This window comes from Catharus ustulatus, chromosome 17, assembly GCF_009819885.2.
Source record: "Catharus ustulatus isolate bCatUst1 chromosome 17, bCatUst1.pri.v2, whole genome shotgun sequence".
NCBI classification, from domain to species: Eukaryota; Metazoa; Chordata; class Aves; order Passeriformes; family Turdidae; genus Catharus; species Catharus ustulatus.
In genome coordinates this window covers 9,089,574-9,108,218 of record NC_046237.1, presented here as the reverse complement: position 1 = coordinate 9,108,218, position 18,645 = coordinate 9,089,574, and the positions used below count along the sequence as shown (strand labels likewise).

Below are 18,645 nucleotides of genomic sequence, written 5' to 3'. Positions count from 1 at the left end.
GCCACTGCCTGCCTGCCAAATCCTCCTTTCCTGTGGGGGCTGCAGCTTTGGACACCTCTGTGCTCACCCTGTGGCCACTGCTTCTCACAGATGATTCTCCCTCTGTCTGGCAGCCACTTCTCTGCTGATTTACAGCCTTGTTTTGGCTGATAAATCTCAAACTTGTAACACTCAGTTCTTCCCTAGGCTGTCAGGGAAATGCTTGCCCTTGTGTCACCAGTGCAGTTTCCCAGGCCAGCTCTGCCCTGCCCTGTGCTGGTGGTCAGTCCCAGTCAGGCTGCTCCACTGGGATCAGGGGAACACCAGCAATGTTCCTGTAGTGCTGGGCTGCAGAGGGAAAACTCCTCTTGCACTGGCACCAATCCTGCTGGAGCCTGGGCAGTAAAGTGGGGGAAAGTGGGGACAGATTTATAAATCTGTGCCCAACCACATCTGCCTCCATCTTGTGCTGCAAACCCATGGGATTTCACAGACCCCATTCAGGGCACTCTTCTTGCACAGCTCTGTGTCTCCCTATGAAACCACCCCACAGCTAAAGGCAAAACAAAGGAAGAAGAAACATCCAGGCAGAAAAAACCACCTTCAGTACTTGAAGGCTGTGTCATTTATTCCAACAGCTTATGTAGTTTTATCAAACCATCTTTAACACAAAACATGTCTCCTTAAAGAGAGAAGAGTGTGAGATCCTACCAGAGATCATCTCAGCTAACAGCTTGCAAAGTTAAGCCTGAATGTCAACAGTCAAACCAGCAAAATGTTTCTCCCCTCCCCTTAACAACATCTTGAAGTGTTAAACCCGAAGAAAAAGATGCCTGTGGCTGGTGCTGCTGGGTGTCCAGGTGGGGCTCATCCCCACAGAGCTGTGCTTTGGTCCTTTCCTGATGCAGCAGCAGCAGCACAGGTGAGTGGTGCTGACGTGAGGGCAGCAGGACAGGGCAGGTCCTTTCCCCACTGCCCACCCTGAAGAAGGGCCATGTGGACAATCCAGAGGCCAGGTCTAGGATGCAGATGAGGGTGAGGCTTAGAAAAACCAACAACCTAAATTTCTAATCTATGGGAACAGAATAAATAATAGTCTAACTCTGCAAAGGAGGGAGGTACCTTGGACAGGAAAATCTGGTGTGTCTATTATTACTGAAACTGTTTTTCCCCTAAGAGAAAATCGCAGCTAAGGCATCTGGAGAATGGCTCATATCACTACAACCACGGCAGTGTTGCTCTAAACCATTAGGGATGGGGGCAGAAGTCTTTTGGAGGTGCCAGTCCTTGCAGGTGTCTTGTGTCTCTCTCCACAAGGTTCCAGCAGAGGCATTTGACAGACAACTTGCTGTTCCAGGTTGGCTTTTGTCCACAGGTTCAACAAATTCTTGTTTAATGCTCACAGCAAGGCCCTCCTCCTGCCCATCCCACCCCCTTTTTGCTCTCATGGGGAGGGGCTGCTTTCTTGTCCCTTTGGTCTTGCTCCAGGGTCGTTGTCAGAAGAGCTGGCATCTCTTTGGCTTTCTGCAGAAGGAGGATTGGGAAGAAAGCACAGTTACACTCTGCTGAGGACACAAGCCCCCAGTGACTGCTATAGCTGATTTCATCCAGAAAGACAAAAGATTTTCACCTGAAGATTTATCACTCCCATCCTGTGACCAGATACTTGGCCCCATCCATGGGAGTGTTCAAGGCCAGGCAGGATTGGACTGGGAGGAGCAGTGGAAGGAGTCTCTGCCCATGGCAGGTGGTCTTTAAGGTCCATTCTAAACCAAACCATTTTCTGTTATTCTATGATTAAGAGTATTGGGTCCTCCCTTCACATTCCTGGAGTACAAACATGTCTGGCAATGCTGGGAGGGAGCCTCAAGGTAGGGATGTGCACTCACCCACCTTTCAAGAGCTCCAGAACTGTCTTCCTGACAGCCTGGCAGCTGCCTGAGCTGCTCTCTGGTAGAGCAGCTCCAATTTGTGCTTACTATGGATGGGTGGATGGACACACGCTGGTATGGCTGTGCTGAAAGAAGTACAGTTGGGGTAATGAATGTATTTTCAAGTGTTTTTATAGTTACAGATTGAGGATTTAGAAAGCAAGGGGAAAAACTGAGTTTCCCTTCTGCAATGATAGTCTATGTTGTGTTGCATATTAGTGAAATGAGAGTGGCAGGTTTGGACAGAGGATTCAAGCTCCTTGCAGCAGCTGGCCAGCAGACACTGAGCAGGGTGATACTGCTGCCACATGTGGGCTGAAGGGCAGGATTTGGAGATGGCTGCTGGTGTGAAAGTTATTTCTGTTGTTATTTGAAATACTGCAGAACTATTCAAAGGTTGATTTTTTTTTTTACAACCAACCAAAAAAGAAAAAATAAACCACAGCCTGTTCAACACATGATTTTTATAAAGCCTAAGGTATAACTGAGGAATAACTTGCTCTGGAAAGGTCTTGGTCAGTGCATGCCTTGTTTAAGCACCAGTGAGCAAAGGGCCTGGAGTGTGCAGTGCTCCTGCGCAGGAACCAGGGATCATTCTGCTCACTGCAGGCACCCCCTGACCTGGAGAGTCTCCCCCTACCTGAGCCCCCATGAGCACGAAGGCACTGACTGAAGCATTGAGAATGGGATTCTCCTCCTGAGCATCAGTGTGACGCTGCTGGAGCCAGCCCTGGCCACTTGTGCTGCCCTTTTGTGCTGCCCTCCCAGCCTGTGCCAGGAGCTGCTGGGCTTTCTGCTGTGTGTGGGGGGCAGCTCACCTGCTCCTTCCACAGCCAGGTCCCCCATGTCCTCGGTCAGCTTGCGCATGCTGATGGTGGTGGCCTCTCGCTGGATGTCATGGACGGCGTTCCTCCGGCCAGCCCGGTCGCAGGAAATGAAGTCGGTGTAGGTGCTGGACTCTACCTCCATTGCATCTCTATTCACTTGCAAAATGCTGCAGAGAAAGCACAGCTGTGAGGGCCAGGATGCTCGGCATGGCTCCCTCCAGGTTAGGTTACTCTGTGGGGTAATATTACAGCATTGGAAATCAGTCCCTGTAACTCTGCTCCAGCTCCTCTGACAGAGGCACTGAAACATCAGCCATCACCTCCCTGTGTGGGGCAACCCACCATGCTGGTGACCCACTGTGCCAGGTGAGGGCAGGTGGGCAGGAAGGATCCACCACAGGTGTTCTGCACAGGCAGACACAGCGTTTGGCTCTCTTGGAGTTTCCAGCCTTCTCCTTTAGACACACAAGGAGGGAGCTCTGCTACAGAGAGAGCTCTGCTTCCTCCTCAAAATGCCACGGGAGCTTTGAACACAGGCCAAATTTGGCTCACTGCTTGGGGGATGGGGTGGTGATCCAACCTGAATTTGTAATGGGCAGTGATGGGTCCCCATGGGGGAGCAGGGAGTATTCTATAGGTACAGGGCTTGGAGCAGTGCTGGCCTCCACTGGCTGTTGGGTGTCACTGGAGAAGCTAGGCTGGGCTGCTGTGAGATAAACACTTTTACCATGTGAAAATCAGCCCTTCTGTGAGACATTTGGATCCCTTCACTCCAGACTTGTGCCACTGCCAAGTGCTCAGCACGAAGAAAGGCCTGGAGCAGCCACTTGTCACATGCGAGCTCTGCTGTGAGCCAGCTCCGACTTCAGCTGATGAATCCTTAAGTTGGGTTTTCATTTTGGCTGCTGGCTTCCCTTGCCAGCCCTTGCACAGCACACAGGGTGCAGGGACCCGGGGATAGTGCTGTGGGCATCCTGGCTGCTGGGCACAGAGCTGGCAAGCACACAGTGCCCCTGCTCAGGAAACCTGGAGCTCTCAGTTCCTGCTCCTGTATACTCTGCTTGGCACTTAGTTTGTTTTTTCTGTGTGGAATCAAGAGATTAATTGCCATCTTATCTGTGATTCTGATCACTATAAAATGTGCCTCTAGCCCTGCTGATTGCTGGCAGTGCTTGGAGCGGGTCCCGATTAGAAACGCTCGTGTGCAGTGAAAACAAATTCATGCACATTTAATGCACATTCACTCGCTTTTGTGCCTTGAAGTTAATGACCCACAGAGGAGTTTGCTCAGCTTCCTTTACAAATCCTGCTTGATATTGATTTTCCTGCTAGGGAAATCTGTTGGTAGATTCAGGCACCAGCCTGAACAAGAATCACACTCCTCACTCTAATCCCCGATGTTATGGCAGTAGAAAGGACATACAGGTGAAGATGCAGTAACTGGGATAAAAGAGATTTGATTCTCTCTGCTCCTGAGCTGAGCAGGGTGCAGTAACCAAAATCCCACAGAAACCCAGCATGTTTTGGTAGCCCCAGGGACTCTCCTAGTGCAGATGCCAGCTCAGGGAGTGGCACCAGCTCACTGGTGGGATGTGGGGCTTGGCCCACCCAGATCTTGCAGGAGATCCTGTTTCCCCAAAGCTAACAATTCTTGTGAACACCTGCCTCCTCTTCAGACTTGGCATCCATCTAGCTCCTGTTAAATGAGCCCTGGGAAAAGCTGTATCCTTTTCCCCAGGAAGAGATGCCCTCATCTTCCCTCCTTCCATCCCTGGTGTGCCCTTTTCAGGATAAGGCACCTACTCTGGATGGGCTCAGGGAGCCAAGTGCATTTTCCCCAGGACACGACAAGCATCCCCAGACATCCATCATTCCCAGACAAGTACTCCCAGGTCACTGAAGCCCAGACACTGCTGACACAGCTGCCAGAGAGATGTCATAGGACTCGGGAGGCTTCCCTAGAAGCCAGCCAGACAATCCAGGTCCATCTCCAATCAGTGAGGCCATTCCAAAGCTGATATGATACCTCTGATACCCCTTGTACCAGGGCAGGACCACCAGGTGTCCCCAAACTGGGGAGCAGGAGCCACCCCTGGGATGCAGCACTTTCCCGGTGTGCCTTGATGTAGCTGCCAGTGGTAGTGGCAGTGCTGTGCCAGGTAATTGTTTCCCTCACAGGGGAAAAGGATGGCATCCAGATTAAAAACAGAGAGCAGCAAGAGTGCAGGTCTGGGTCCCGACTCGGTGGCCGGGAGATGGCGCATGAGATTTATTTATTTCTGTGCTGGGAGCGCTCCTGCCCTCGGCTCTCCATGCAAAGAGCTAGAGACAGGCAGGTTTAATAGCTAAGCTCTCATATTTGAGCAATTCCTCCGGGATTTTCAAGGTGGGTGGCTCTCAAAAACCTTGCAGGCAGATCTCTCCCCGCTGGCAGAGAGATTCCAGCCTCCGCCCCGGGAGGTTGTGGGGCTGGGAGGGTGATGGGAGCATTTGCCTCGATTGGGATAGGAAAACCGGATTTTTCCAACAGCATTTCCATACTTCCAGGCACAGAACCCACAGTTCTGTGGGATTTCACTCAGTAACTGCTTTTAACATATTTGAGGGACTGCAGAGGAACTACATTCCCTTTTGCCTACAGAGTTCAGAGGAACCTGAGAGTGTCAGGACAGTCACTTAGGGTGGCAGGGGGTGCAAAGGGAGGTGCATCACCTGCTGGCTCCCCACCTCTGGTTTTTCATTCTCCCGTGGACTGACAGGATGATTCCTGCTATTCCCAGGCGCTGCAGGAATAATCCCACGGCACACACATACCATGTAAAGGTTTCCAGGGTGCTTCACAGAGGTGATTCAGCTTGTCCTCACAGGGCCCTTTCCTGCCCTCCCTTTCCCCTCTGCTGCTGCTGGTAACAGGAACAGTCCCTGTGCCCCCAGCACAGCGTGCCAGCCTGCAGGGATGGGGCAGGGAAGCTGGGATCTGCTGCCTGTTCCACATTCCTCTAAAGTTTGCTGCTTGGAGGGAGCTGTGTCCCCTCTGCCATGGGGATGTGGTGCTGCCTGTCCCAGGGCAGCTGGCCACAGGTGAAGAAGCCCCTGGCAAGCTGCCACTGACACAGGTATGTCCCCAGAGCTGTCCCTGGCTCTGCCAAGCCTGCTGTTTGGCTGTTTGGTTTGAACTTATTTTCCTGTAATGTCTTGTGAGTACTAAAAAATCTGACCTGTAATAGTCTTGGCTTTGCTGGTGGGGATTTGGCTTCCTGAGTGGTTTTGCTGTTGGATTGCAACTGGGCTTGCTGACATTTTCCAGGGAAATCACCCAGCAGCTGACAGAGCAGCTGGCTCCACTCTGGGGCTGCAGCTAAACCAGCCCTACTCATTCTGGGGGTGGGTTTTGCCCACTTAGAAGGTGGGTGCTAAGAAATTAAAGAGTTAAATGTTTCCTCTGCCTTTTGGTAGAATAAATCGAGGCTTTTTTTTGGCTCAGCTCCATGTCTCATTCGGTTTCACTGGCAAGCCTGCATTTAATTCCTGTGTCCCCCCTGCCTGCTTCACAGCACGGATGCCAAACAGCAAACAGTTACTGCAAACAACCTCAGAGTGGCAGAGAAGTGACCTGGGCACGGCTGGCACAGGGCTCTGCCCCAGCTCTGCCATCCCAGCCAGGGTGCAGGGCTGATCCCTGGGTGGGGTGGATGCTGCAGTCACACCCAGCCCTGACTCCAGTTTCAAGGAAACCCTGCACACGACACTGCATCTGTCCCTGGTCTAGGTTAAACTGTTAATGGCTAGGAAGGGCTATTTTTGGGTGCTGCTGCTGGCTATCAGCAGGCTGGGCTGAACTCAGCCATTCCCCCTGCCTGCTTTGTGCCTCCTGCTCTGCCCCTTAACCTCTCGCCTCTCTCAGTGTTCTCCTCCTCACCTTGCTCTCTGCACAGATCTGAGGCATGAGGCAGCTTGGGGCCCTGCTTGGACATCTCTGTCCCTTAAACAGCCAGCACAGCCCTGCCCTCTGTGCTGTCCCTGGCACACCAGAGGCAGGGAGCCCTGTACCTCAGCCTTCCCTGTAGCTCAGCCTTCCCTGTACCTCAGCCTTCCCTGTGCCTCAGCCTTCCCTGTGCCTCAGCCTTCCCTGTAGCTCAGCCTTCCCTGTGCCTGCTGCAGGCAATTCCCAGCTTCAGGAGCCCTGGCAGAGTCCTGTGCTGAGGGGCTGCAGCCCAGCTTTGGCCTCATCTGTTCATTGCCGGTGGCAGTGGGGACCAAGAGCTGCAGCTTTTGGTTGGAGATGTCTCCCTCATCCCACAGCCCAGCCCAGGACACGCTCTCTCTCCCTCCTGCTTGGTGGATTTAATCAATGGATTTAACACTCTCCAAACTTCTGGAGTTGTAAAGCCCCGAAGCTGAACAAAACCTTGCCATGTTTCTGGGGTGAAATTCCAAAGTTCTGCTTGGGAACAGGGATCTGACTCCTTTTCCTGCTCAAGCATCACATCCCACCACCAAAGCATGGAGCAGTGCAGTCGCCTTGGAGCTCTCTACATTGTGCAGTGCCCCTTGCCCTTTCATTACAGGGTACAGGGACTATTATTAGACCTCTCCTGCTGGGACCGGATCCATAACAACAGCAAAACATACTCAACAGCCCTGCTGGGCTTTTAAAATATTTACAGTGTAGGATGGTTTACTAAAGAGGGGGGCCTGGTAGAGCACAAAGACAGCAGCACCGGGATTTCTGTGCTCCCTGTGGGTTTGCTGTGAGGTTTCCTGCTGGGAGAGTCACATCCAGCGAGCAGAAAAAAATATCCCGTAGGGCTGAAGCCAGCATTTGAGGTCAGGGGGTTTCCACCAACTGTATGACAACGTCCAGCTGGAATTTCAGCAAATTTTCCACTGGGTCTTGTCTGGGAACATGCGTGAGGGGCTGTACATCAAAGAAGAAGGGCTCTGTAATGGTGTTATTTGGGTATTTGTGATTGTGCTGTAAAGGCCTCGTTCTGTCTCATGACCCCCATGCACTAGAGCTCAGATGCTTGGCCAGAAACTGAGCTGAAGATGCAGCTGAGAATGAAGATGCTCCTGCTGGGAGCCCAGTCTGGCTGCAGGAAGCTGTGTAAGGCTGGTGACAGGGTCTGCAGCAGACACAGAGCTCCCCTGCTTTCCTTTTGGCTCTGTGTTCTCCACAATGGGGTGGTGATGGGTCTTACTGGCCAGAACTGGTGTGCTGAGCTCTGAGTGTCCTGGTTTGGTGAGAAAACAGGCAGGAGCAGGGCCTGTGTCCATCTCCTGTGCTGAGCAGCTTCTGGCCAGGCAAGAATAGCACAGAAGAGCCTCACAAGACTTCAGTGGTGAAGAGACATCAGGCTGGGTCCGGCACATCCATATTTATGGAAGGCTTTTGCTGTGGGATTCCTTGTAATAACTCTGCACCCTCAGGCTCTTACACTAAATATGATAAATTCAGCCAGAACAGACATCACAGCTGCTCCAGGCACTGCAATGGTTTTGCAGGAACAGAGCTTCCAGCATTCTCTAGGACTTGCTGGAAAATTTTAATTCCTTCAGGAGGAGAGCAGATACAGCTGAGGTTCAGTGTCCACAAATAGATCCCTTCTTTTCATTTGGCCTGGTTTTACAGTATAAAGATCATTTAATGCCTGTAGAACTGATAACCAATTGCTAAGCCCCATGTTTAAGATTAGGCTCAGACTGACTCCTCTATGACTTCATGAACTTTGTATTTATCTCTGCCGAGCTCCCCAAACTTCCTCCCCTCCCTTCTGTCCTTCAGCACATCCCCACAGCCCCCCACTGCAGAGTCCCCACTGTCCCAAGGCACCTCCTGCTGTCCCACATCCTCACAGCCACTGCCTGCCTTCCAAATGATGTAAGAAATGGTCCGGACAGATTTCAAAATCCTGGCTGACCCTTGGCATTGCTGATCCCCAGGGGAGAGGGGGAGCTTGAGGGAGGCAGGAGAGCAGTGCTCAGCCCAGTGGTCTCCTGTTAGCATCAGGATGTGTGGGTGATGATGGGACAGAGCTGTCTGTCCACCCATCCATCCATCCATCCATCCATCCATCCATCCATCCATCCATCCATCCATCCATCCATCCATCCATCCACCTGGCAGGAAGGCAGCCCAGTGCCCAGCAGTGATGCCAACCTGCATCCCCATCCCTCTGTCAGTTCCCACAAGGCACAGGTGCTGAGAATCTGTTCCAAAATCCTCCACCACGGCAAGAATCACTGTTTGATGGAGCCTCTCTGCTCCACCCTCCCCTCACTACCGAGCCTTGATGCAGCTCAAGGTGCTTCTGCAGCTTCTAGCTAAGTTGATTAATGGAAATAATTGGTCTCTTTGTGCATCTGAGACAGTTGCCGTGACAGCAGTTATATTTTTGTTTTGTTCCCAGGTCGAGCTTGTTTTTCCCATCTCTCAGCTTCAAGGTGCCAGTGAATCTGGGCACTCTGGTTTGCCCCCCCTGTCCCTCTGAGGGATGGGTGACAGTGGGGATAAGGCAGGCTGAGCCCCAGCAGGCTTTAGGACAAGGCAGGCTGGCACCTTTCTCCCTGCCCATTTTCACCCCCTCAAGGCAGGCTGGCACTGGATGGACAGAGTGCTGTGGCTTTTGCACAGCAGAGAGAAGAGAGCCAAATGCCTCACGCTCACCCAGAGCAGCCATGAGCACCCACAGCACCCTCTGTCCCCTGCAGGGACCCTTCCAAAGCTCTCAGGAGTCTGGGGCTATGAGTCCCTTCTCCACCACTTTTATTTTCTCACAACTTCTTACTTATTTGCCTTTATGTGTCAATGTATTTTTACGCTAACCACTGTGTGGAAGATCTGCTAGTGCCTGAAGTTACAAAGCAGGCAAAGCACAGAGCAGTGACCCTCCAGCTACAGGAGTCCCAGAGCTGCTGTGGCAGGCATGTCCCGTGTGTCCTCCCTGTTGTGAATGCAGTCACCCCATTCCACTGAGCCATGGGGTGAATTCCTGTGCAGTGGGGATCCCCTTCAGGCCTGGGTTCCCTGCCCTCCTCCAGATGGCTCATGAAGGAAAGTCCCAGCTGGATTCCACCTCACAGGCTGGAGAATCCCCAGCAGTCCCACAGCTTTTCTGATACATGGAGGCACTGATCTCTGAGTGAGCATCACCCTCTAAACCCCACTTGAACTCCTGGCCTAGGGAGGCTTGACCCCAGCACAAGCTCCTCAATACCCTGCAGCTCCCCTGGGTAAGGAGAAGTCAGACAAGTGCTGAGGAGATGCAGCTGGGGCTGTTTTCTAGCACAGCTGCCCTTGTCACATGTAAGAGGAAGGCAAACCACAGCAGCCTTTGGTGGTGTAGCTCTGGTTCTGGGTTGAGGGAGACCCCTCTACAAGGACAGAGATAAGCAAGGATGAGTCCTTATTTTTAAGCCTAAAACAAACCAGAGCTATTTAGTCCAGCTCTTCTTTGTCATCTGAGGAGCTGAGCCTTGCTGCTGTGTGAAAGCAGTGCTTGCATGGCTGGGGAGAGCTGAGCTTGGGAGGAGATTGTGAGGGCTGTAACCGGGTAGGTTTGGCTGCTGCTGCTGCTGCTGCTGGGGGAAGCTCTGCTCAGCACACGGTGCCTGAAGCTGAGAGCCACCTGCCTTGGCTCTGCCTCAGCGAGGCTTGCACAATCCCACAGGAATCTGCATCCAGCATCCAAAGAGTCCTCCTGACTCAGAGCAGTGTTAGGGGCTGAGAGAAAGGCTGTGAAACCTCCTGGGGTGCAAGAGCCCTGGCAGCTCCCAGTGCTGCCTAAAAATAACCAGGGTACCTCTTAAGAGTGTCAGTACAGAATGAAGCTGATTAGCAAAACCAGGCTTAGCTCTGCTCCCTGGAGTGCGTCTGCTCCACTGCTGCAGCCCAGCCTGGGGCAGGGGCAGTGCCGTGAGCCCAGCCTGGGGCAGGGGCAGTGCTGACAGCCCGGCCTGGGGCAGGGGCAGTGCCGTGAGCCCAGCCTGGGGCAGGGGCAGTGCTGTGAGCCCAGCCTGGGGCAGGGGCAGTGCTGACAGCCCGGCCTGGGGCAGGGGCAGTGCCGTGAGCCCGGCCTGGGGCAGGGGCAGTGCCGTGAGCCCGGCCTGGGGCAGGGGCAGTGCTGTGAGCCCGGCCTGGGGCAGGGGCAGTGCCGTGAGCCCGGCCTGGGGCAGGGGCAGTGCCGTGAGCCCGGCCTGGGGCAGGGGCAGTGCTGTGAGCCCGGCCTGGGGCAGGGGCAGTGCTGACAGCCCGGCCTGGGGCAGGGACAGTGCCGGGAGCCCAGCCTGGGGCAGGGGCAGTGCTGTAAGCCCAGCCTGGGGCAGGGGCAGTGCTGTGAGCCCGGCCTGGGGCAGGGGCAGTGCTGACAGCCCGGCCTGGGGCAGGGGCAGTGCTGTGAGCCCAGCCTGGGGCAGGGGCAGTGCTGTGAGCCCGGCCTGGGGCAGGGGCAGTGCTGTGAGCCCGGCCTGGGGCAGGGGCAGTGCTGACAGCCCGGCCTGGGGCAGGGACAGTGCCGGGAGCCCAGCCTGGGGCAGGGGCAGTGCTGTAAGCCCAGCCTGGGGCAGGGGCAGTGCTGTGAGCCCAGCCTGGGGCAGGGGCAGTGCCGTGAGCCCGGCCTGGGGCAGGGGCAGTGCTGACAGCCCGGCCTGGGGCAGGGGCAGTGCTGGCTGTCAGAGGGCAGGGGCAGTGCTGTGAGCACAGCCTGGGTCAGGGGCAGTGCTGGCTGTCAGAGAGCAGGGATCTGTCTTTGGTGGCTGGGATGGTGCTATTGGTGTTTGTCATACAGCAATTGGTGTCTGTCATGACAGAACAGGTTGGCAGTGAGGGTGGCTGGGGCTCCATGGCTTCTGTCACCCAGTGGAATCAGGATCCCCTGTGGCTGTGCTGGGCCCCCTGTCTGGGCAGGGAAAGCTCTGCAGGCCTGCACACCTCCTTTGCTGAAGATTTCTGTGACAGATGCAACGTTTCCTTATAGCTGTGTCAGGCGACAGCAGCTCCTGATCCTTCCTGTAGGCAGGGTAAATCTTTCTGTCTAAATCCCCAGACATCTAAACCTGGGCTGGAGTGGTGCTCCAGACGTGCCTGTAGCACTACCCTGGGGATGCTCAGTGATCGTTGCCAGCTGTAGTCTCAGGAAAGGGAAAGCTCCTAATAAAATCAATTGCCAACTATTCCATGGTCTGCTGAAGTGTCCTGGGCATAGAAGGACACGGGGTGTCTCCAGAATACAGAGGGAAGATGCTGGATGCAGGAGAGGGATGTCTGTGTGCACCAGTCCTGAGATCCTGCACTGCAGAGCTCACACAGAACAACCCTGGAAGCTCTGAGCAGGGACACCCCAGCACAGGAACAAGGGAAAGCAGTGACATGATCTGAGGACAGGGGGGACGCTCTGAGTGCAGGAGCCACCGGTAAAACCACAGAGAGGAGTTACCATTTATACAGGAGCTGTGAGAGGTTGAGCTTTGGGAGCTCCTGGGTCTTGCTGGGCTGACTCTACACACAGAACTCACATCACTACATACAGACAAACAACATTCCTGTGCAAAGCATGTGGGCAGCCTCCAGCAGGATTTGCACAGCACATCCCCATCACTGGCAGGGAGAGCACAACTGGCACAGGGGCTGCTCGGTACAAGGGCATGGCTGTGAGGTGTGGGTAATACAGCAGCAAAGTCATTACAGTGGAATTGTTGGTATTTTTTTCCTCCTAGCAGCTTTCTAGCATCTAGTAATTCAGAGGGAGGTCAAGTGACTCAATGCTACAGGAAGGAAAAAACTAATTTCTGTTTGTAATATTTCCCTGTGAATAAAAGCTTTATCAGCCACAGTGGGAGTCCCTACCTGATTTAGATGACTTTCCTTCTGGACATGACTTCAAACACGCTTCATGCACAGCAGGACAACAGCGTCTGGGAAAGAAGGGGGGGGAAAAAAGTAAGAAAACATTATCTGTGCTTGTTTTGGGAAGCATAAAGCTCAGCTGCTGCTCCCACTGTCTGTGACCAGGATGGCAGAGGGGTGGCAGGGGCTGGCAGGGCTCTGCCCAGCAGACTCAGATGGAGCCTGGCTTGGTGGACACACCATCCTGGGGGCTGTGGGGTGCTGTGTTCATATGGCACCTCCTCAGGAGGGTTTGTGCTACCAGATTGGACTGCTGTTAAAGCACATGGAATGTCCAGCTGGGCAGCACAGAGAAGTCCTCTTTAGTTTTGCTTCTTTCTTTGCCCTCCCTCAGGTGCTGGGAGAACTGACACATCTCATGTCCTGACCTGCACTGCAGGGACCAGCAGCTGCCTCCAGACTATAAATGAATATTGGTTTGCAGCTCTGCTGCTCTTTAAAGAAGTGAAACTCCCATATCAGCTTCTCTGAGGTGAAAGGGGAAGTTTAATCTGGTTCTGGTTGCTGTGCTGGGTCTGTGTCCAGCTCCTTGGATCTCTGCTGTTTGTGCACAGCTGAGCCTCCTCCTGCTGTCCCCAAGCCCTGCTCAAAGACATTTCCTCTGTGGCCTCAACATCTGTGGGTGCTTTGCAATCCCCTGACCTGCAGGGCCCAGCCAACAGGACACTTGCTTATTTTAGCAGCTGTTTCAGCTTTCTGACTATTTTGGAACATCATGGACTGTGTTTTTCCCTTTGTCCCAGGGACAAATGTTAGCAGAACAGAAATCAAGAGATGAGCCACTTAACCATATAAGCAGTAGCTCATCTAACAATTCATCTGTCTGGTCCATCTGGGCTGAGTACCAGTGTAACTGGAACTATTTCCCATCATTTTCCAAACTGGGACAGATCTACAGCCTTTCTCTTTATTTTTTTGACCCACTTTCAAAACTTTGTAGTTGGAGCCGACTACTTGCTGGCTCTGGCCCTGCTTCAAGGACAGGGCACTCGCTGCTTTTATGTGTCAGTTTGTCCATCTGTTAAATGGAGCTATTAATACTCCCTCCCCCTGTTAGATGCTTCAAATGTTTTAAAGCACTTTCAGCTCTGCAGATGACAGGCTTGCAGAAGTGGAAAATGCTAATTATGATCATGACAGGAGCTAAACAAAGACACAGGGATTTAACAATAAACTTTTGTTAGTCTTAACCCCATTTATAGCAAAGTGCTTACTGGAAACAGTGGACCGGAAAAGAAACAGTATTCCCACAACTCTGGGAATATGCATTGCCCTTTTCAGGCACCAAACAACCAAACAAAAGCAGGAAGGAAGAAACACAGCTTTGGAAATCCACAAGTCTTTATTTTCCTCCTTTGCCTTCCTGCCCTGGCTTGTGGGTTACGCTGCCCAAACAGTTAAACCTCCAGCACTTCAGCAGTGTTGCAAAATATCTCAACACACGTGGGCCTCTGCCAAGAGAGGCTTAAAGTAAACTGGAGCAGTGATGCTCTGAAGCAGAAGTTACCACTGAGCAGCTCTGTTTGTGATGGGACATGATGGGAAACCCCCATTTTCTCTCTCCAAAAACAGCTGGTTTTGGACACAAAAACTCTTTAGCAGCTGGTATTGGCTCTCCAACCCTGCAGCCCTGGCTCTACCTAGATGTTTCTCCCCACAGCCCTTGCTTGGGTGTGTGGAGTCTGCAGATTTGAAGCTGACCCTCTTGCTCCACCCACAAAGGCTCATCCTGTTCTGGCTCACCTGGTCCTGCTGCTCCAGGGTGATGGGCACAGCTCCAGAGGCCCCTCAGCACAAAGGCCAGGCTGTCAGGACCTTTAATGGTGACACATGGATTGGTGCCACCTAAGGATGGGCTACAGTGGCTTGTTAAAGAACACTTTTTTTTTGTAGTTTAGTCCTGGAACACATCAAGGTACCATGGATTATTTTGGGACCCTAGTGGAAATGTTCATGGGCTAGATAAGCATCTATACCCCATCAGGAATAAATTAGAAGGGCATCAGCATAGAATTATAAAATCATTTAGATTGAAAAAGATCTTTATGGTCATCAAGTCCGCCACTAAGCCACATCTCCAAGTGCCACATCCACACATCTTTTTAACATCTCCAGGGATAGTGACTCCACTGCCTCTCTGCACAACCCTTCTGGTGAAGAAATTTTTCCTAATATTCAACCTAAACATTTCCTAGTGCAACTGAAGACCATTTTCTCTTGGCAATGAGCACGACTGTGCATGTTTGAGGTTCAGATTCCCTCCATGGTGATCAGCTGTTACCCAACAGGAGCAAACACATGAAACAACCTTAGTTCTCTCAGCATTGCTTCAAAATGAATGTATGTTCCAAAAAAACACACCCCAGAATGTTTTTTTGGCAGAATTCAAGACTATTCTACACAACAGCTGTTGTGGTGCTGCTTTGCTCCAGAGAGGAAATCCTCCCTGGTTTCAAGCAAGGTGATGGCAGCAGGGAGAAGGTTGTTCTTGTGCTGCTGGGTAAACAACAGGCTGCATGCATGGCTGAGCAGGGCAGCAGCCTGGTCCTCCCAGAGCAGCCAGACTGCCTCATTCAGTGCCCTGTCTCCAGCAGCAGCTGGCATCCTCAGCTTCAGAGGTACAAGAAAACCTCTAATTGTAATGGAATGCTTTTCATAAGTCACTAATGACTCTGAGCCAGGAGGTGTTACAATGCTTACAATGCAATATCCTCTTAATCATACCCAGGATTGTTTTGCTGCTGAGATAACTGCCCTGATCTCCATTCAAATGCCTTCGGAGCTCTTTGTTCCACGGGTATCTCACGGCAATGAGCACCACAGATTAATTACACTTTGTGGAAACAGTAACTCCAGTAAAGTTGGTGACGCTCTGGTGGGGATATGTTTGGCTTATTACATCACTGCAAATATCAACAGAAATGGCATTTCGGCGCCCGCCGGGGAGTTCCCCAGGCAGGGCTTGTGAGCAGCAGTGTGCCTGCATGGAGGAGCTGTGCAAAGAGCACCCAGCCTCTCTGGGCTCTCCTGGGAAGGGAAGTGCTGGGGAACTCGCTGTGGAAACCAGAAATGAGTGGTGTAAAGTACATATTCCCTTAGGCTCCAGGAGAGTGAGAGTTTTGAAGCGGGGCCCAGGGCGGTTCAGAGTCCAACTGCTGCCCTTCCTGCTTGTGCTGCAGGTTCCAGGCAAGGTCTGGAGTGATCTCAGCCTCTCTAACTGCCACATGAGGAGCCTGGGACAAGGCCCATGGGACACATGAGCCTTCCCTTCTCCCTGGCTGGTGCTGGCACGCCTGGGGAGCAGCTTCCCTTATGACTGTCTTTTTCTAGTTGTGAGCAAGAGACAACCAGAAGCAGTGGGCTTCTTCTCCTCTCATCCTCTCTGAAATGGGTGTTGTGATGGAAAACTTATTTTCCAGTTCAGTCCATACAAACAGCTTTGGTGACATTAAAGAAACCCCTAGGGGTGTGGAGAAACAATTGGAGTGTGAAAATGGGAGCAATCAGAACAGGGTGACACAGGCAAACAAAAAAGCCAGGTCGGAGCTTCTGCTGTTCCTTATGGCTTTGTGGATTCACCCCTCATTCTGCCACAGACATGTGTGAGCCCAGGGAAATCATCTGCTTTGTGTGAGGCCCATGTAAAACAGGAATGATGCTGGTGCTGGGTGCCCAGACAGGCTGGAGGCATTAATGCACAGTAGCATGCTGCAGGAACTGGCTCTGAAATGTGGGAGATCAGGAAATGTTAGCAGCTTGGAAAACGTCTCCCACAGTTATTTTGGGTGGCAAGGTTGTGTGCCTGTGGGTATTCCTCTGAGTGGGATCAAAAGTACATTGATTCTTCTTGGGAATGAGAGGAAAAAAGCAAAGCTTCCCATCCTAGCTCATCATGAGCCTGTACACCCCTCAGAATCAGCCACTGGGTGCACAAGTGCCAGGTGGCTGGGAGATGCACAGCTGTGAACATTCCTGGTTTAATCTCTTTGTGACCAAGCTGCCTATGCACTGTAGCTAATGTGTGCAGTTCTCTGAGGCATCTGAGTCTGCACTCTGTAGAGAGTGTCCCCCAAAACGATGGCATGGGGTGCTCACATCCCTGTGGAACTCTGAAGGACTCAATGCTGTGTTCTATGCCCAAGGTACATTAAGGTCTATTGGTACATCCATCTTGATAAATGACTATTTAACCTACATCTGCATTACAAACAAATTCAGCCATTGAGGATCTCTTCATGGATCCTTCTTTCTTAAACACCACACCTCACAAGAGCTGAAAGGTGACAATTTCTTAGCTGTGTGGCCACACATGAGCAGGGTGGCTCTTCCAAGCCAAGAGCCTCTGAAGCCAGGCAGCGTAGGGACCAAGCCAGGCACGCCGAGCGAAGAGCCCAGAGCTCGAGGGACTGTCACCATCGGAGTCTCAGCCACCCAAGGGAGCCGTACCCACCCCACAAACCCCCTTCACCCCGGCCCTGCAGCAGCCCCGTGCTCACTGACCCCGGCTTGTCCCGCTCCTGGTTCGAGTGACCAGCACAGCCACCCGGGCATTGCCTCTGGGCTCACAGCTACACTTGGCTCTTGATCTGCACAGCCATTTATTCCTTCCAAGCAAAGAGAAATTTCCCAAACACGCCTTTGGGGCCAAGGCATTACATGCATGTGAAAGCTCCCCACCACGGCTCGCTACAGCTGCTATGGGGAATCCAGAGAGAAGAAAGACACACAGCTTCGAGGTGGAGGAATTCGCAAAGCCTCCTGAGAATACCACCACACAGCAGTTCTTTTTTTATCCCAAGTCTTTGCCTTTTCAAACATTTGCTTGGAAAGCCGGATGCCAGCAAGTCTCCGAGGCTGCTCCTGCTGCCACAAAGCCGTGCTGGTTCCCGCAGTTCCGAGGGGAGCCCGGGAGCCGCACGGCTCCGGCATCCCGCGGGATGGATTCCCAGCACCGCCGGCCGCCTGTCCCACTGCCGGGCTGCAAGGGATTCCCTCCGGCACACGCTCGGAACAAACGGACACGCGTTGGAAAAGAGGCCAGAAATCCCCACGGGGGTCACTGGTCCCCGCTCCTCTGTGATTTCTGTCCTCCGAGTCCGCTCTCCCTGCCAGCCCTTGGCGCTGAAGCGCGTTATTTCCCGAGCGAGCAGCCGCCACCTCCCTGCCACCAGCCTGCGAGCTCCTCTCTCCCAGCACCACAAACCCGCGATGCAGCTCTGCTTTTTCAGCACACGGTTCGCCGGGTGGGCAAAAGTTCACCGTGTCTCCGAGCAAACCCCTGCCTGGCGGCAGCACGGGTGCTCCCGGCTGCGCTCCCGGCCAGGTGTCCCTGTCCCCGCCAGCCCCTCGCCCCACGGCAGCGAGCACAGCCCTACTTACAGCGGTACAGCCTCACAGCCCCGCCGCCGCTCCGCCGGGAAGAGCCCGGGCTGCTCACAGCAGCCAAGCAGCCACTTTCAGACTTGCAGTTTCCTTCTCCTGGGAGCTGCTAAATGAAGTTGCACTTGTGGGGCCAAGGGGCGTGTTCTCCTCTCCTCGAGTCAGTCCCTGCCTGCTGTAATCCAATGCTCTGCCCGATGATGTCAAGCAGCTCCCGCTCGGCTCCTACCTTACAGTCGGCAGGAGGGATCCGTTTCCTTTTCACAGGGATCTTTGTTTAGCTTCGGGTTGTAACCCCATCCCCCGGCAGCTGCGTGTGCCCGAGCATCCTCCCTTCGATGCTCAGCGCTGGGGTTTCTGCAGCCGGGCGCTCCCCGCTGCCTGCTCCCCCAGGTTTCTCCGGCACATCGCTCGGATGCACGTCCCACCCGCATCCCACCCTTTATCCTCTCCACCAGGGCCTGGCCAGACACATCATCACACCCCGTGCAGCCTGAGCTGTCCCACCAGGTGCAGGGCACTGTGAAGGTGCCTCCCAAGAAAAACCTGTGTGTTGTTTTGGAGTGCTTCTTGCTCCACTGACTCCCATGGAGTAAAACCCAGGAGTGCTTCAGCTCATCTGTGT

The 18,645-nt window shown here is 53.2% G+C and overlaps 1 protein-coding gene across 4 annotated transcripts; it reads right to left on the bottom strand.

Moving 5' to 3' along the window:
* Positions 1-561: 561 nt before the first annotated feature.
* Positions 562-18,388, bottom strand: PKIG (cAMP-dependent protein kinase inhibitor gamma). Of its 4 annotated transcripts, none has more exons than XM_033075204.2 (4): positions 18,250-18,383; positions 12,582-12,649; positions 2,729-2,904; positions 562-1,503 (listed from the first exon to the last, which is right to left on the bottom strand). In XM_033075204.2, the coding sequence occupies exons 3-4, from the start codon at positions 2,877-2,879 to the stop codon at positions 1,424-1,426; spliced, it is 231 nt and encodes a 76-aa protein (XP_032931095.1). In that variant the 5' UTR covers positions 2,880-2,904; positions 12,582-12,649; positions 18,250-18,383; the 3' UTR covers positions 562-1,423. The 4 variants fall into 4 exon arrangements, with proteins under 4 accessions (XP_032931095.1, XP_032931093.1, XP_032931097.1 ...); XM_033075202.2 differs by lacking the exon at positions 18,250-18,383 and adding an exon at positions 18,021-18,224; XM_033075206.2 differs by lacking the exon at positions 12,582-12,649 and having other exon boundaries at positions 18,250-18,388.
* Between the last annotated feature and the right edge of the window lie 257 nt (positions 18,389-18,645).

Coding starts and splice junctions, on each gene's coding strand:
- PKIG (XM_033075206.2), bottom strand. CDS start 2,879: ATGGAGGTAGAGTCCAGCACCTACACCGACTTCATTTCCTGCGACCGG. Junction 1,504..2,728: donor CCTGGCTGTGGAAGGAGCAG/GTGAGCTGCCCC, acceptor CTCCTTCTGCAG/AAAGCCAAAGAGATGCCAGC.